The sequence below is a fragment of the Notechis scutatus genome, chromosome 1, assembly GCF_049901735.1.
Source record: "Notechis scutatus isolate UNSWTSFEM ecotype Mainland chromosome 1, rNotScu1.2, whole genome shotgun sequence".
Classification (NCBI taxonomy): domain Eukaryota; kingdom Metazoa; phylum Chordata; class Lepidosauria; order Squamata; family Elapidae; genus Notechis; species Notechis scutatus.
Genome location: NC_142009.1, coordinates 130,752,961 through 130,768,795, shown reverse-complemented (window position 1 = coordinate 130,768,795; position 15,835 = coordinate 130,752,961). Strand labels below are relative to the sequence as shown.

Below are 15,835 nucleotides of genomic sequence, written 5' to 3'. Positions count from 1 at the left end.
CCAAGGTGGCAAACATATCCAACACATCTTCCTCCTCCTATTTTCCCCACAATAACAACTCTGAGAGGTGGGTTAGGATGAGAGAGTGTGATTGGACCAAAGTCACTTGGCAGGTTTTCATGGCTAGGCAGGACTTGAACTCAGTCTCCTGCTTTCTAGCCTGGTGCCTTAACACAAATAGGGTAACTGGCCAACATGTCATAGAAATAATGAGGGCAATGAAATTTTAAATAAGGATTTACGATATCAAAATTTGCTGTAGCAGATTGCCAATCCAGTATAAATTTAGCAAGTATACATTAAATGTTTGCTAATTTAAGTTTCAACTAAGGCCTACCCTTAGGACATATACCTCCTTCAAACAGAAATATCACAACATGGGCCGTATCTTTTGCAAGTAAACTACTGAATTTTAATTTCCTTCTACACAGAGAGTGTGAAAATGATGTTTTTGAGATAACACTCTCAATACAGCTTTTACTTCAGACACAGCCTTTTATCTGCTTGCTTTTCTTGTTTGATGGTTTTCTTTTTTTTTAAAAAAAAAGTGCACATGTTTAGAAGTTGCTTCTTATGGGGTTTTGTGATTGTTGGCACATTACCAACTCAATAATGGCAACATTTGAGGCTTAATTAGTATCATGAAGACATTCGGAAAATAAAACGTGCAGTGTGCATGTTCAAAAACAATGACAGTTAGCAACTACTTAATGAGTTGGGAAAATTTCAGTAACACTCTCAAAAAAAAATCCAGGCTTGTTGGCAGCAGGTAATGTTTATTTCATTCAAATGGATATTAGCTCTTCTAAATAAATTATGTTCCAAATTCAAGCCTGAAATATAAGGAAAAATATTAGTTGCAACAAACACAAATCATTGTCATATGTTAACAGTAAAACCCAACAATAGTTTAGTGTCAGATGCTGAAAGACAGCTAAAAGTGAGCTTTGTGCGTCTGACACTGGACCCTGCAAAAGGGTTTCAAGTTTCTAAGCCCTATGCACAATTACATCGTCGTCATCATCCCAAGCCTCCTCTTCTTCCAAGGGTCAAAATTATTGATGGTCTGCAGTCAAACTCAAAAAGAAAAACTGGAATTTAGAGATTTTTGGGGGAATCACATTTTTGAAAAAAAATAGACCCACAACTTGGCAGCCTACCATACCTTCTTGGCATCCTCTAAGTCCAGCCTAACTTATTATTGTAGTAGTAGTAGTAGTACTAGTAGTAGTAGTACTAGTACTAGTAGTAGTATTTAGATTCCTGTAGTTAAGGATGAAATAGATGGGAAACTGGGATACGCTAAAAAATAATCCTACTCCCAAGAATGCTTTCCAATTTCACATTTACACAGGATGAGGTTTTTGAAAACAAAAATTGTACTTGGAAAACTGCAGCTCATTATGATTGTTTGGAAGTGTGCAAGCTTGCCCAAGAAAGCCAACCTCCTAGAGAACTGAAGGAGGAAAACAATCATAATGTGTCTGCCCTTTCGTTCATCTACCGAAAGAAGCTGCATGTGTGAGAGAATGTAGTTGTATCATACAACCTTAACAACTTAGTGGAAGTCTCTGCCTCACTACTTTTCAGTAAAGAGATCTTGGGTTAGCTTGGATTGGGATCACATGACTGAGGGTGAAATCTGGTGGAACAGGAATCATAACTTCTGCACTATGTATTGGCCTTGCAAATGAATTTTATGGTGGTTTTTGTTTAGTTTGTAGGGTTATATAACTAAGATCAGAGCTGGTATTCAACTGGTTCGCACCTATTCGGGCGAACCAGTATCGGTTATTTGGCATGGCCAAACCGGTGGCAACCCCTGGCTGGCCATGCCCCCAACCCAGTCACCCGGTCGTTCACTTGCAATCGCTCTCCTAGCTTTCCGTTCCCCACGTCCTCTTTCTCTCCGGGGGAAAGGAAGAAAGGCATGGACGCTGCAAATATTGCTTTCCCCTTGTGAGTTAAAGTGCTTGGAGTGAGAAGGAGTGCGGGCTGACAGAGGGGGTGGGGGAATCCACTCCAGCCTTGGAGAAATTAAAAGGAGCTGCTTCAAAATGCATGTCTGTTAAGCTACAAAAGTGCTCCGTGTGTGTGTGTGTGTGTGTGTGTGTGTGTGTGTGTGAGAGAGAGAGAGAGAGAGAGAGAGAGAGAGAGAGAGAGAGAAAAAATAGGAGAGAGAGAGAGAGAAAATTCTGTGCTATTATTTTTAATTATTCCATTATTTATCATGTGTTAATATATTACACTGTCCCTACACCTAGAGTGATTTTTCTGCCTTTTTTTTGCCCAGGGCTACCACATATTTTTCAGGGTTTATATGCATTCAATGTCAATAGTCCAGAGAATAAAATACACGTGTTTAACAAGAATTGAAAGGGGCCTTGGAGGTCTTCTAGTCCAACCCCCAGCTCAGGCAAGAAAACTGAAGATGCCAAACTCTGAGTAGAAATCCTGGGAAAGGTGTCAGAATAATACTTAGAAGGGACCTTGGGGTGAACTCTATACCATTTCAGAGAAATGGCTGTCCAGTCTTTTCTCAAAAACTTCCAGTGTTGGAGCACCCAGAACATCTGGTGGCAAGTAATTCCACTGGTTCATTGTTCTCACTGTCAAGAAGTTTCTCCTTACTTTTAGGTTGCTTCTCTCTGTTCAGTTTCCATCCATTGCTTTTGGTTTGCATTCTGCTTCTTTGGAGAATACATCCCCCCCCTTCTTTGTGGCAGCCCCTTAAAAGCCTGTCGCCTATCACACTCTTGAGTAAAGCATGTGAGCCATTTCCTCCTTTCAGTGGTCCATGAAAGTACATCTATAGTATGCAGATAATAAAGTAAAAAGAGGTGAACAACATTTTTACAGAACTATAGATAAGTTGAGGCTGGGTGTGACAAGGAATGACTGGGAGGGGAGGGGCCAGGTGAGGCACCCCTTGATGTGACATTGAGTTGGCCATGCCCACCCAGTCACATGCCCACCAAGCCATGCCCACCCTGTCACATGACCACAAGCCACACCCACCCAGTCACATAACCACAATAACCACGCCCATCCAATAAGCCACACCCACAGAACCGGTAGTAAAAAAAATTGAATTCCACCACTAAGAGAAACTCAAGAAACCAATGCTTTAAAAACTTGCAAAAACCAACATTGCAGACTCTTGCTTCAGGATTACTTGGGATGGACATGGAGCCCAGTGGATAAAGATCCCAAAAGATTTGCAAAGCCAATCTGATTCTTGTTTTTTTCCTTTGTATTCTACAGCAAAGAAAGAGATACGTTTTTCCACTATGAACATTTTCCTGAGCAAAGTGCTACCCCCAGAGGTTGACACTGAATCCCAAAAATTATTTGTTTATCAAGTCTTTTGAGACGACTGATTTGGTTTATCCTGCAACTGACAGTCAGAATTTTTTTTTCTTGAAGTGTATCCTAGCAAAAGGTCAATAAGAACAATAAAGCTAAATTCATCAGTGATGCAGTTACCTTGAATTGTTCATAGGTGTAAAGGAGCAAAGAGATGATCCTGGAAAAGATATGCAGAGACTGTTAGTAAAACATGAGCCCAGTCTAGGAAGGCAAAAAAATTGTGAGAAAGAAACTCAAGATTGCCTCACCTTGACGTTCTTTGGTATAAGAGGGAGAGAAGGAGAAGCACTGTCAGGGTTTCAAAATCTGTTGTTACAGCCTTAATCAATGGAGCATCTTGTGGTGTCTCTTCCTGACCTGGTCTTCCTCAGAGGATGACAACAGTGGCAACCAAGGATAAATTGCAATGAAAAGAAGTATTCAGAAAAGAAATATAACAAGACTTTTACTAGTGTTGACTGTCTTACTTGGAAGATATCTTTCAGTTCAGAATTCTGAAAGGGAGACGTGTAGAATAAAAATTGCTAAACAGAGTACAAAAATTATTATTCATAACAAGGCAATTGCCTGACTATATTTCCTCCTCAGTCATATTCGTCAGTTATGTAAGCAGCTGATCTTTTCTTGCAACATGACCGTCACAGACCAAATTTCACTGATGTATATGCATGCATGGGTCCCTGCCTGCATTTAATAGATGCTAAAAGTTGAAAATCCTCAGACTCTGCACCTTAGATTTTATTTCTCGAGCAAGGGGACCAATTATCTGTAACAAGCTTGTTCTAGAAGAAGGGGTCTCTGTGTGAATGGGTTACAATGATCCGGAGTGCCTCATTAATTTAAATGTCAAACATAGTGCCCCAAATTATGCCCAAGCCATCTTTTCTGTTGCATTTGTTTGTACACTTAAAATCCCCCAATTCCCCCCAGCAAACTGATCTCTATTAGAAAAACTCTAAGGGATCACATACCCCACAAGGCTTCTCCATACCCAGGAGTTAGTTCCTGTGTTAGAAATGTTGAAGGAGCTTTCCACAATCCTCTAACTTCCTATATGGCTTTTTACAAGCCTTGGGCTTCATTTCCACCCTTCGCTGATTTAATTCTCCTTGCTGGGCAGCAGGGGTGGGATTCAAATTTCTTAACAACCGATTCTGTGGGTGTGGTCTAATTTGTGGGTGTGGCTTGATCATGTAACCGGCTGGGCGTGGCTTGCTGACTGGGCATGGCTTGATCATGTGACTGGCTGGGCATGGCTTGTATGTAAATATTATAAATATTTATGTAAATATTAAATTTTGTATTAAAAAAGAGCAACTTTTACCCAAAATCAGGCAGAGCAGGGAGGCAGATTTAGTTGCTCACAGAATCACAGATTCACTTAGAGATCTGTGTTTCTGCCATCTGCTACTTGAGTCTGCACTGAATAATAGAAGCTTGAGGCTGAGCTTCGCTTTTAGATTAGCTAGAAAGCAAGAAATGTGACAATTTCCTGCTTTCTAGCTAATCTAAATCTCCTGGCACAGCAGAACAGCTGATGGTCAGGAAAAGAAAAAAGAAAAATAGCAACTTAGCAGGCAAGTTTGATGGTGCGCATGTCAGGTAAGGAGTGGGAGGGGCCAACCAGTGGTGCCATTTGCCGGTTCTCCGGCAGGTAGAATTCCACCCCTGGCGACAGTGCGTTTTGCGCATGTGTGTAGATCATTTCCAAAAAACCTCAGCTGTGCCGCCCAGATAGCTGACAAGCGCTGCGCGTTGGTGCGCAGAGTTTGAAAATCCTCTTCTTTCCTGATTTTTCAACCTCAGCTATGCCATGCAAAGCAGCTGAGGTTGAAAAAGCAGGAAATAAAGGACAGCCAAGAGCCCAGGCTGGTGGCTGGGCCAAACAGAGCAGCAGACACCAAACTGGTTCGGTGTCTGCTGCTCTTCAGAACTACCGGTTCTATAGAACCAGGCCGAACCGGTAGCATCCCACCCCTGCTGGGCAGCCAGGAATGCTTCCATTCTTCCAGAAAGGTGGTCTTATTTCATTCCCTCTTCACCTTGCAAAGATCAGCTGTAAAACAAGTAAAACAGGGCTTATGCCCTTTCCTCCCACCAATCCTGGTTACTCTGATTACCCAAGATTTATAATGTATTTACAAGAAGCAGAAGGGGAAGGGAAGAGGCTTTTAATTTCTTTTTCTGCCAAAAGGATGACTGTAAAGACATAGTTTCCTCACTTACTACCACAACCTTTTCCAAAGGACTTTCTAACGTAACAATTAGATGTACCAGCACATATTTTTACCTTGCACAAAAAACAGGAGGAGCAATCTGCAGAGGGAAGGCTGGTATATAGTCGGTCCTGATGGGATCTACCTACAGATCTGGATCAAAGAAACAAAGTGAGTTGGATTCTATGATGGTGATAGTACAGACAACTCATTTACCCAAGCCATGGTGTTTTTTATCTACTACAGAAAGCCGGGGCAGCGTTTGGAGACATTCATGCAAAAAAGGCCTCAGGCCCTTTCTGCGTTCCTGATTTATAGCATCTTACAACATCATCCAGCCATTGCTGTGTTAATAGAAATCCTGTCTTCGTTACTGATATATCGCCACGGCGATGGCCGGATGACGCTATAAGACTCTATAAATCATTGCTGTGGAAATGGCCTCAGTGTCTTATGGTTTATGAACTCACTGGGAATGGGGAAAATGAAGACAGAAATTGATTTCTAGGAGTCAAGGGGACTGAATGGCATGAGAAGGAACATTAGTCATCACGGCATTTCTCAGTCAATCCGAATAATGTGAAAGTATTCGTGTGACTTTTTAATTTTCTCCTTCAAACAATAGAAACCAGATATTTCTTTTTTTAAAAAAAAAAGGCTCCTCCTTTGCCAGTGATTGATCAGTCAATCCCTCCCCGAAAAAGTCAACATTTGTTCTAATTGATCCATAAGGTATGGGAGAAAAAATCTCAACTTGGACAGCAAAGCAAAGAAGCATTTCCTGAACTAGGAAATATAAAGTAAAAAAAATCACCAATTAAGTATCTTGCACAGTGCCTCTTGCAATGTAATGTGCCTTTGTTACATCACTAACACTGTGAAAATGAAGGTTCCCATAATGGACTGAGATATTCTAATATAGAGGATGGTAATTTTGGTCCTGTTCTGATTTCCTGGGGTCTTCAGACTAATGTCAAGAGCTCTCTCTAAATTAGCAGTTCAGGTGGGTAAGAGCTGCTTGATCTTTCCGTGGTAACCTTCTACCGGTAAATGTTTTCTAAGGTCAAGCACATTTTCTCCCAAGATGTATCAGCAGGAGAACCCATAACCTGGAAGAATCCCCAAGCTGCAGACACTCCTCAGTGGATGCAAGGATTCTTGAGATGCCCTTTTTAACCTCTTTACTATGGAGAAAACAGAGTACAGGTAGTCCTTGACTTACGACCACTTGTTTAGTGACCATTCAAGTTACAATGGCACAGAAAAGAGTGCCATTTTTCACACGTACGACCATTGCAACATCCCCATAGTCATGTGATCGAAATTCAGGAACTTGGCAACTGACAGGTATTTATGAGAGCTGCACTGTCCTGAGATCATGTAATCTTCATTTCCAGTCAGCTCCCACAAGCAAAATTACTGGAGAAAGCCAGATTTGCTTAATGACCGCCTAATTCACTTAACAATTGCAGTAACTCACTTAACAACCATGGCAAAAAGGTCATAAAATGAGGCAACATTCATGTAACCAATGCGCTGTTTATCAACAAAAAGTTTGGGGTCAATTGTGCTTGTACGTTGAAGGCTACCTATAGTTGAGGTTGGTTATTATTGAACAAGAAGAAATTACAGAAAGTTTGTGTTTACTTTGTATTCAGTCACAGGAGACTGATGGTTCTTCAGACCTCCACAAGATAAGGGGTTAAGAGGATCAGAATGGAGTCTCTCTGGTTTGTCAGCTGTAGGTGAGCATTGATTGGGATGTGATACTTTCAGAATTTTGAGATAAGTAGAAGTGAAGATGAATGAACCAAAGTTGACTTTGGACAATTTTGAGCTGTTTGGGCTTATTCACAATTTAAACTTAAGATTTTTATTTTACATTTTCACTTAAATATTCACATCATTTTTTGGGTCTGTCTTAATCACTGTAGTTGTGTACGATAGACTAATTAACTGCTTCTAAGAGCCAAAGCAAATAGTCCCAATGAAATTAAAATTAAAACCTGAGAATATGTATATGTGCACATGGAAAAATTCAGCACTTTTATATCATTTAGGTTTTAGTGGCGAATTAAACTTCACTTACTTTATCATTGCAAAATCAATAAAGTTTAACAGAGCTTAACTTCAGCAAGATTGTGCTTATATGTATATAACACAGAGTGCTTTTCAGTTTTACTTCTCTGCTTAGAATAATCTATTCAGACAATAATAATGCTGCAGAATATTTCATCTTGTGAAACACATTATTTGACTTTTGTACCGATCAAATGATCAATTCTTAATTCCCTATTGGGCCAGCACAATAGGAAATGTCCAGCTGAATCTCATTCCTCAAGCATACTCTAAGTGAAACATTCAGATGCCTCCAGATCTGGTTGAGGAAGAATTTAGTCCATGGAAGGGAAGCAGAGAAGGTAGTCTTAGATGTGTGGACTTCAACCTCCCAGAAAAATTCTTCTTAACTTATGGTCATATTGACTGGGGTATTCTGGGAGCTACAAAATTACAAAATTGCCCAGTTTAGGAAGCACTGATCTACATCATAGAAAACCAATGATACAACACTGGTGCAGTACAGGTGAGTCAGTTTACTTAAGAGATTGTTTATATTTGCAAGTGATGACCTTAATCCGAATAATTCACAATCAAAATGAAATATTTCAGCTACAGGTGCAAAGGCTGCTGCTCTTTCGTACATCAGGGTGGCAAATGCATTTGGCAGGTCTGACTCTAATAGGACTTTCGTATGAGACAATTCTTCAAGGGAGTTTTTGAAGATACCGAAAACTTTCATTCTGTTTTGATCCCAAGTGTTCCATATAGATAACAAATACAGGGTCCAGTGAAAGCCAAGTACACTTTAATGACAGGTCAATGATTTTAGTAGAAGAGTTTAAAGACCGTTCTTCATTGCCTTAGTGAAATCAGTGAGTTATGCAGGGTAATCTTTGTATATTTCTTTATCAGCTAAGTCCTGACCTTTCTGGATCTGGCTTAATATCATGTCAATGGCTCAATTATCACACTAAAGAAGTTTTCTTATAATGGACATTCTTTGGGAGTGGTGTGGGAAACCCTTTTGTCCTCCTAGATGCTTTATAGGATATATCCTCAAAACGTATCTGTGTTTGTGTGCCTGATACGTACATCTTGTATACGTACAAGATGTCTATATAAGTCTATAAAATCTGCCTCAAAGTAAGTAAAATGACATTTGATCAGCAGGAGAGAGCATATATTTGGACATATATTCTAGTGGGGTTACACTATCTGTCAGTAAGCTATTTTTTTCCTCTGCAAACTGCCAATCCAATTGCAAAATCAAAATTAAAAGCAGAACAGTTCCTTCAAAGCTAGAAATGAATTAGCACCAAATGTTGATTAAAAAAAAAAAATCAACGGAGAGAAAAGCTGAGCTACCTGGCTAGAAGAAAAAGAAAACTCAGTTGAGACAGATCCGCTAGTGCATGTGCTAATGTCATTTCTATTTGTGAATACCGTATAATTAATAGTCTCCAAACTAAAGCATATATAAATACATTTCTTGATGTACCTAGACTTATTTTCCCTTCTGAATGCAACTCAGATTGTCTGTATGAAGATCTCCATGCTAAAAATTATCCTTCTGTAGAAATAATGCCTCATATTTTATATACATAAAATACATTGATTATTTCTGTATTTCTCAAGAGAGGACTGTTTTTCTGGTGCATTACTTGACCTGACACCATCCTTAAAAAAAAGTCTAGTCTTTGAAATTTCTCTATCACTGAGCAAGTAAATTCTTAGCACACTTGGCAAAACCCAGAAACCTCTCACCGAACAAGTCTGTATTCTTCCAAACTTGTAACATTTTATTTTTAGCAATATCTTCCTGCTGTTTCTTTCTTTTTCTGTAGATAAAATTTGGTTTAGACTTATCCAAAATGTTTGTTTTGTCTGGAAGGGAGCTAGATGACTTGTCATGAAGTACGTGATGATATAACTGGTTCTAATCACAAACTGACGGTGTTATCAGTCACCCAGCAGCCAGTGTTTGAACTGGACAGGAGTGAAAGACACACACCTCATTGAGCAAGGATTGTTATGCCTTACACTTTAGCAGTTTTATCATCATCAAGACTAATTGACCATTTGCTGAAGGTGCAATAAAAAAATGAAAATAGATCCTGCGTCTCTTTCTACTATCACATGAGTATTCCTACTGGGGAATTGGTGACTCATATGTTTATTTTTTCCCCTCGCTAATATTACCCAAATGTATGACTTACACAATAGATATGAGCAATGTTCTGTTTATCACATCTTCTCAAGGGAAGTTCCAGAAGTTGCAAAAAAAAAAAAGATTTTTCAATCTTGCTTTTCAAGAATCACAACACAGAATGGACTGGCTAAATCAAGAATATGAAGACTCACTTAAATGCTAAGGCATTTAATTTTTCACCAAAAGATGGCCCAAACTTTGGAATCCCCCCATCATTCTGAGACAGCCTGGGAGAGGGCTACAAAAAGGATCAAGCAAAACACATTTTGCATTCCTGAGATAGAGCATCAACCTCTGAATGGGAGATTGCAAAGAAATTTTAATGTAGGTTTTTGCAGCCTGTGAAACTGCCAACCAATCTTTCTTATCTTGCCCATAATGTTCTTAATACACTGCTTAGTGCATCTCTCAGCCCTTTGGAATGCTAGCAGCTGCTTGGAGCTGGATGGTACAGGAGTACATTCAGCGTAAGCAAGTATTTATGCAGAGTCTTCAACCCATGGGGACTGAGTGCATATGGCAGAAAAGATGGTCTCCTATTGCTAGAGAAAGAGAGACCCGGGGTTGCTGCTTGTAGCACAAAGACCAACAGCCTGATAGCACCTTTTCAGATTAACACATTTTATTAAAAGGCATAAGGTTCATGATTTGCAACTTACTTCATCAGACCAACTAGTCCAGGCTAGTCTAGAGAAAAGAAGCACTGGGGGGGAGGGGGGGGGGGGGACATGATAGCAGTATTTGAAGGGCTGTCATAAAGAACAGGGGGTCAACAAGTCAACTTATTTTCCAAAGCACCAGAAGGCAAGACGAGAAACAATGGACGGAAACTAATAAAGCAGAAAAGCAACCTGAAATTAAGGAGAAATTTCCTAACAGTGAGAACAGCTAACCAGTGCAAATGCTTGCTTTCAGAAGTTATGGGTGCTTCATCACTGGAGGTTTTAAGAAGAGATTGGACAGTTGCGTGTCTGAAATGGTATAAGGCAGTGATGGCTAACCTTTTCGGCCCCAAGTGCCCAAAGTGCGTGTGTGCACAAAACCCCCAAATGCAATGTGCATGCATCTTGTGCATGCGCCCTGTGCCCTGCATATGCATCCCCGTGCATGCGCCCTGCCCCTCGTGCATGCACGGCAGACTCAAAGACCAGCTGGCTGGCGAGAGGCGCGTGTGCATATGCATTAGAGCTGAGTTGGGGCAATGGCTTGAGTGCCTGCAGAGAGGGCTCTGCGTGCCACTTCTGGCACACATGCCATAGCTTCGCCATCAGAGGTATAGGGTCTCCTGCTGGAGCAGGGGGTTGGACTAGAAGACCTCCAAGGTCCCTTCCAGTTCTCTTCTTATTGATTGAAAGATTGAACATTCAACTCTATTATTAACTTCATCTTGCGTTTTTCATCTTTCATCTCATAAAGTGAGCTGCAGTCATGAATGCCTAAACCTTTTGATAAAATGTTTGAGTCGGAAAAGGTTCCACTAGGCTCCTGATTTTGGCTACCATAAGACTAACATGTCTGTCCTCAACAAGTGGTTCCAGAATTTTATTTTTTCTCAAAAGTAGCGTGCACTAAATAGTCCACTTGACTTAGACTAACAGACAGTATTAGTTCTGTCAGAAAAGGTATGAGAGATTAAAAAGGATAATGAGTTTAAAAGAAAAAGGGTCTAGAGGTGAGATTGAGGTGAGTGATAAGAGAGCTGAAAGAAATATCTCTCTCTTGATTAGTGATCTTCCTAAGGTTATTCTTACTGTTATTTTTGGCAGATATAACAATGCTTCAAAAGGTTGGGCTGCTGAAAAACGGCAGATTGGCAGAACATTAGAAATTCCCAAATACGTTAACTGGTCACCAGCAAAGCTAGAAAAAAAAGATCAGCCTGTCTCTCCTTCATATATATTCTATCTTCTTCTTTGAAAGAAAGCACACTGACCTTTCATTACAGCTCAGTTTTACATGTATCAATATTTCAAAACGCTTTAATTTGCCAGTGGACCATAATATCAAAAATCCATTTTAGAAATGACTGGAAGCTACCTTGATAGTCATTCCTCAGAAACCAGATGTCCTTGTCCTGTTTCTCTGGATCTGTCAGCAGTTACCTCGGCAAAGGGGGGGAAAAGCATCAGGCTAGACCAAAGATTGCTTGCTTATTGCTAAATATATTTTCAACAGTCAGGGGGGAATAAGGGGTATCAACACACAGCATGGCAGAAGCTATCCTGTACTTTGTAATATGTATCTGTATGATTCCATCCTTAATCTTTTCACAGGTTGCCATATGCAATACTTGATAAGGAAACAGACATTTGGATGCAACTGGAAAAGCTGACAGATCAATGAAAGATGATACATGAAAGGAGAGCTATAAAGGTTTATGGGATATTTATGGAGCAGAAAATTTCAAGTCTATTATTATTTTTCACCATTGCAGTTTTAACTCAGAATTTCTTCCCCTGTTCATAAACAGCTCTATGGCTTATTTCTGTCTCTTGTAGAAACATTTACACAAATGGATGGCTGTTTCCTGTCATCAAATGTGCTTGAAGGAAGACACACAATCATTGAGTGGAAGGACTAGAATGCTTCAATTCAGTGTTTTTCATTCACCAGCCAGCATTAAAGCACTGCTTTGATTGAAATCCCTGTAAAGAACAGAGCTTACATGACAGACATTCATTCTAGCCTGCCCCAGACAAGGACGCTTAAAGAAATTTACTAATTTGGATCAGTCACACTCTCTCAGCACAGTACAAATCACAGGACTGTTATTATAGATCAAACTAGGAGGAAATAAAGTTCCATGTGTGCCATCTTGAATTCTTGAAAGATAGGATAAAACCTAATCCATCCATTCACCTATCCACCCATTTAACCATCTGATATGATAACTTCAACATGTCCAATCAAAAGGCTACTTCCTGCAAACATGCTAATGTTTTGGGGACTTTGCCTTGCTTTTGGGCCTCATATATCATACATGAGAAGTTTGCAGCCTTCAAAAAGAAATATATTTAGGGATGGCACACAAAAAAAGAACACTGGAAAAGAGTATAGAGACATAGGTTAAATAAGGCAACTTGACAAGGTTTCATGTGTGACATTTCTGAAAAAAGATGATGTTCAGTCATTAATCATTCTATATTATAACAAATTTCTCAGAGACAATTTTTTGATTTTGTTGGCGTAAATGGTCAAATAAGCAGACAGCTCCAAAAACTGTCCCATGTCTTTAACATAAGCTGCCTTAATTGGATTTGGCTGGTTCTACAAGTATTTGTAATTTATGAGAAAATGGCTATGGGCTCAAAAAACAATGTAATATGTTAAAACATGATAGAAAGAAAAATACCAACAGTTATGACTGAAAAAAAACTGTGATTAAGATCTGCTAGGAAGGAAGGAAGGAAGGAAGGAAGGAAGGAAGGAAGGAAGGAAGGAAGGAAGGAAGGAAGGAAGGAAGGAAGGAAGGAAGGAAGGAAGGAAGGAAGGAAGGAAAAGATGATTCTATATCATTATTTATATAAAAGTCTGTTTTTTGCTGATATGAATTGGCAGGATATAATTACATTTCGGATACAATTTTGGAATTAGATTTAACAGTGTATCTTTCCTTATGAGATTTGTTTCTTAACATTCTGTGAATTTTTCTTAGCCCCCTTTCAAGACTGGTTTTATTAATTTAACCGATGGGAAATGTGTTTAATCTTCTATAAGAATATAGTTTTTAAAAATTCAGATCTTATAAATTGCATCAAACTAAAATATTCCTAAAACATTGGTGTGTTCTTTAGAAAAATCCTCAAATCACAGGAAAAGATGCTATTCTGTTTGGATATTTAAATGTTTTTCTTCAATTATCAGATTTAATAATGAAGTTTATTCATTTCATGAGGTGGTAATTCTCTTTCAAGTGCAATTATATCACACAGCAGGCTTGCTGATTATGGAGACATAGAAAGATAGTTCATCAGGAAGTTACAAAAGAATTAATCATCAACAACTTGTATAGTGAAAATCACTGTATGTTGCAGTTTTATTCAAGTATTTTACATGTCTATTCTTACTAAACCTTTATGGAGAAATGCACTCAAAAATATAAATCAGACAACCCATTGCTAAAGTTTACATTTTTAATTGTGCTTGAAAGATGAAATAGTTAATACTTTTAAATGAAGACATAGAATATATCATCAATAAACATGATTTTCAAGGGTTGTAAGATTAGAAACCTAAAAAAAAAAGAATTATTATTAGTCTATAATATTGTGATTGCAAATCCAAAGTTAACTATCATGTAATATTTCCTGTAATACTTATTACTTACAGCCTAACAAATATGCTTCCGTGACAAGAATGATCAAGTTAATTCTGAATAATGCAATAATAATTTTAACCTAAAAGAATATGCAAACTAATCAATGCTAAAAATATTGCCCTACCCTTTAATACCAACAGGGTAATCTTATATGCCACTATTTCAGAATAAGTCCTCATTCATGAAATGTGTTTATTCTAGCTTAGTATTATAGCTCTCTAATTCTACAGCTATCTAACTTGCAGCAAGTCCCATAAAACTGTAAAATAATAATAATAATAATAATAATAATAATAATAATAATAATAATAATAACAACAATAATAATAATAACAATAATAATAATAATATGGTATAGTACAATACAATATAAATGTATAGGAATGTACTACCTATTATTAATATCAAGCCTAATATCTATTTTTATTAAAGGTTAAAATTTTATCTAGATCATTTTCTCAGCAGTACCACATTTGAGTTGCAAAAAGTCTGTTGATAAGAACATACAGTAGAGTTTTCCACATCTCATTGCTATCTTCTATTAATAATGAAGATTACTGAAGGTAGATCTGGCAGACTTAGTACACAAGAAAATATGTTTGAAATATCAAACTTTTATATTATACCTTTGTAAGAACAGGTGGCAAGATGTTTAAAATAGTTCCTTCAGTCATAACCATAGGCATCCCAGTATTCATTTTCTGGAAGGTAATCATTCATTTGTTTCTTTCTATCTTGTTCTTGATCGTTTTCCTTTATATCTAAAAATGGTGTGCACATTATTCCAATGGTAAAGCAAATTCTATTCATTTCTATGGCAATTCTTTCTCTTATGTGAATAAACAATTAGCACAATTGTGAAATGGTCATTGTTGTTAAAATGTATCCACATTTTACATTTATCAATAAGAATGAAAAGTAGAATATGGCACAATACCTCTCATAAAAGCACATCATAATTTAATGATATAGCACTGCCATTACACATTCAACACTATCTATCTGTTGGATGTACACAGAACTTTGGGATTTTTTCAGAGTCTTTTATAACAGAATCACTGGGCGTAAATATTATCACTCCCATTTCAGAGGTATTTACTTTAAAATTGTAGAAAACTATTGGGGGGGTTTAGTGGAAAAAATGCTGGGAGTATTTAATAGACAATAATAGATAATCAATATGATTTCAACATCTAGATTTAGGACTATTCAGTGTTCCAAGAAAATCAAACCTACAGGAAGTCAAAACACCCAGAGAAAAACATCAATTAAATATAAGTACCCTATATTGTATACACTCTCTGTAATGTTTATTTATCCGATAATCTCAAGACCGTGTGCCCTTCCTCCAAGAAAGTTAATGAAACTGAATGTGGAATTATTCCATTTTAACCTTTAAATTTATGGTGTGGACACGGTAGGCTAGGAAACTTTTCCAGGTTAAAAATCATCACTAAGATTAGAATTCGTGTTTCAAGCAGAATGATCAGACTTTGTGAAGAGAGTCTGCTACCAGAAATGTCAGCTGCCTGCCTGGTTCTCTCTTTAATGTCTAACACTGCCTACTTTTTGCTATGACACTACAAAATTCCCACCCTTTCTCTGCTTATTAGCTAGTGTACCAGATGAGAAAAAAAAACACTATAGGCAGTCCTTAACTTA

The 15,835-nt window shown here is 38.1% G+C and overlaps 1 protein-coding gene across 1 annotated transcript in view; it reads right to left on the bottom strand.

Moving 5' to 3' along the window:
• Positions 1-14,048: 14,048 nt before the first annotated feature.
• DCDC2C (doublecortin domain containing 2C) overlaps positions 14,049-15,835 on the bottom strand; it is a 35,733-nt gene continuing 33,946 nt past the window's right edge. The window contains exons 11-12 of the mRNA XM_087952064.1: positions 14,800-14,889; positions 14,049-14,087 (exon numbers count right to left, since the gene is read on the bottom strand). Of these exons, the coding sequence (XP_087808190.1) occupies positions 14,049-14,087; positions 14,800-14,889 (129 nt within the window). The remainder of the gene's footprint in view (positions 14,088-14,799; positions 14,890-15,835) is intronic.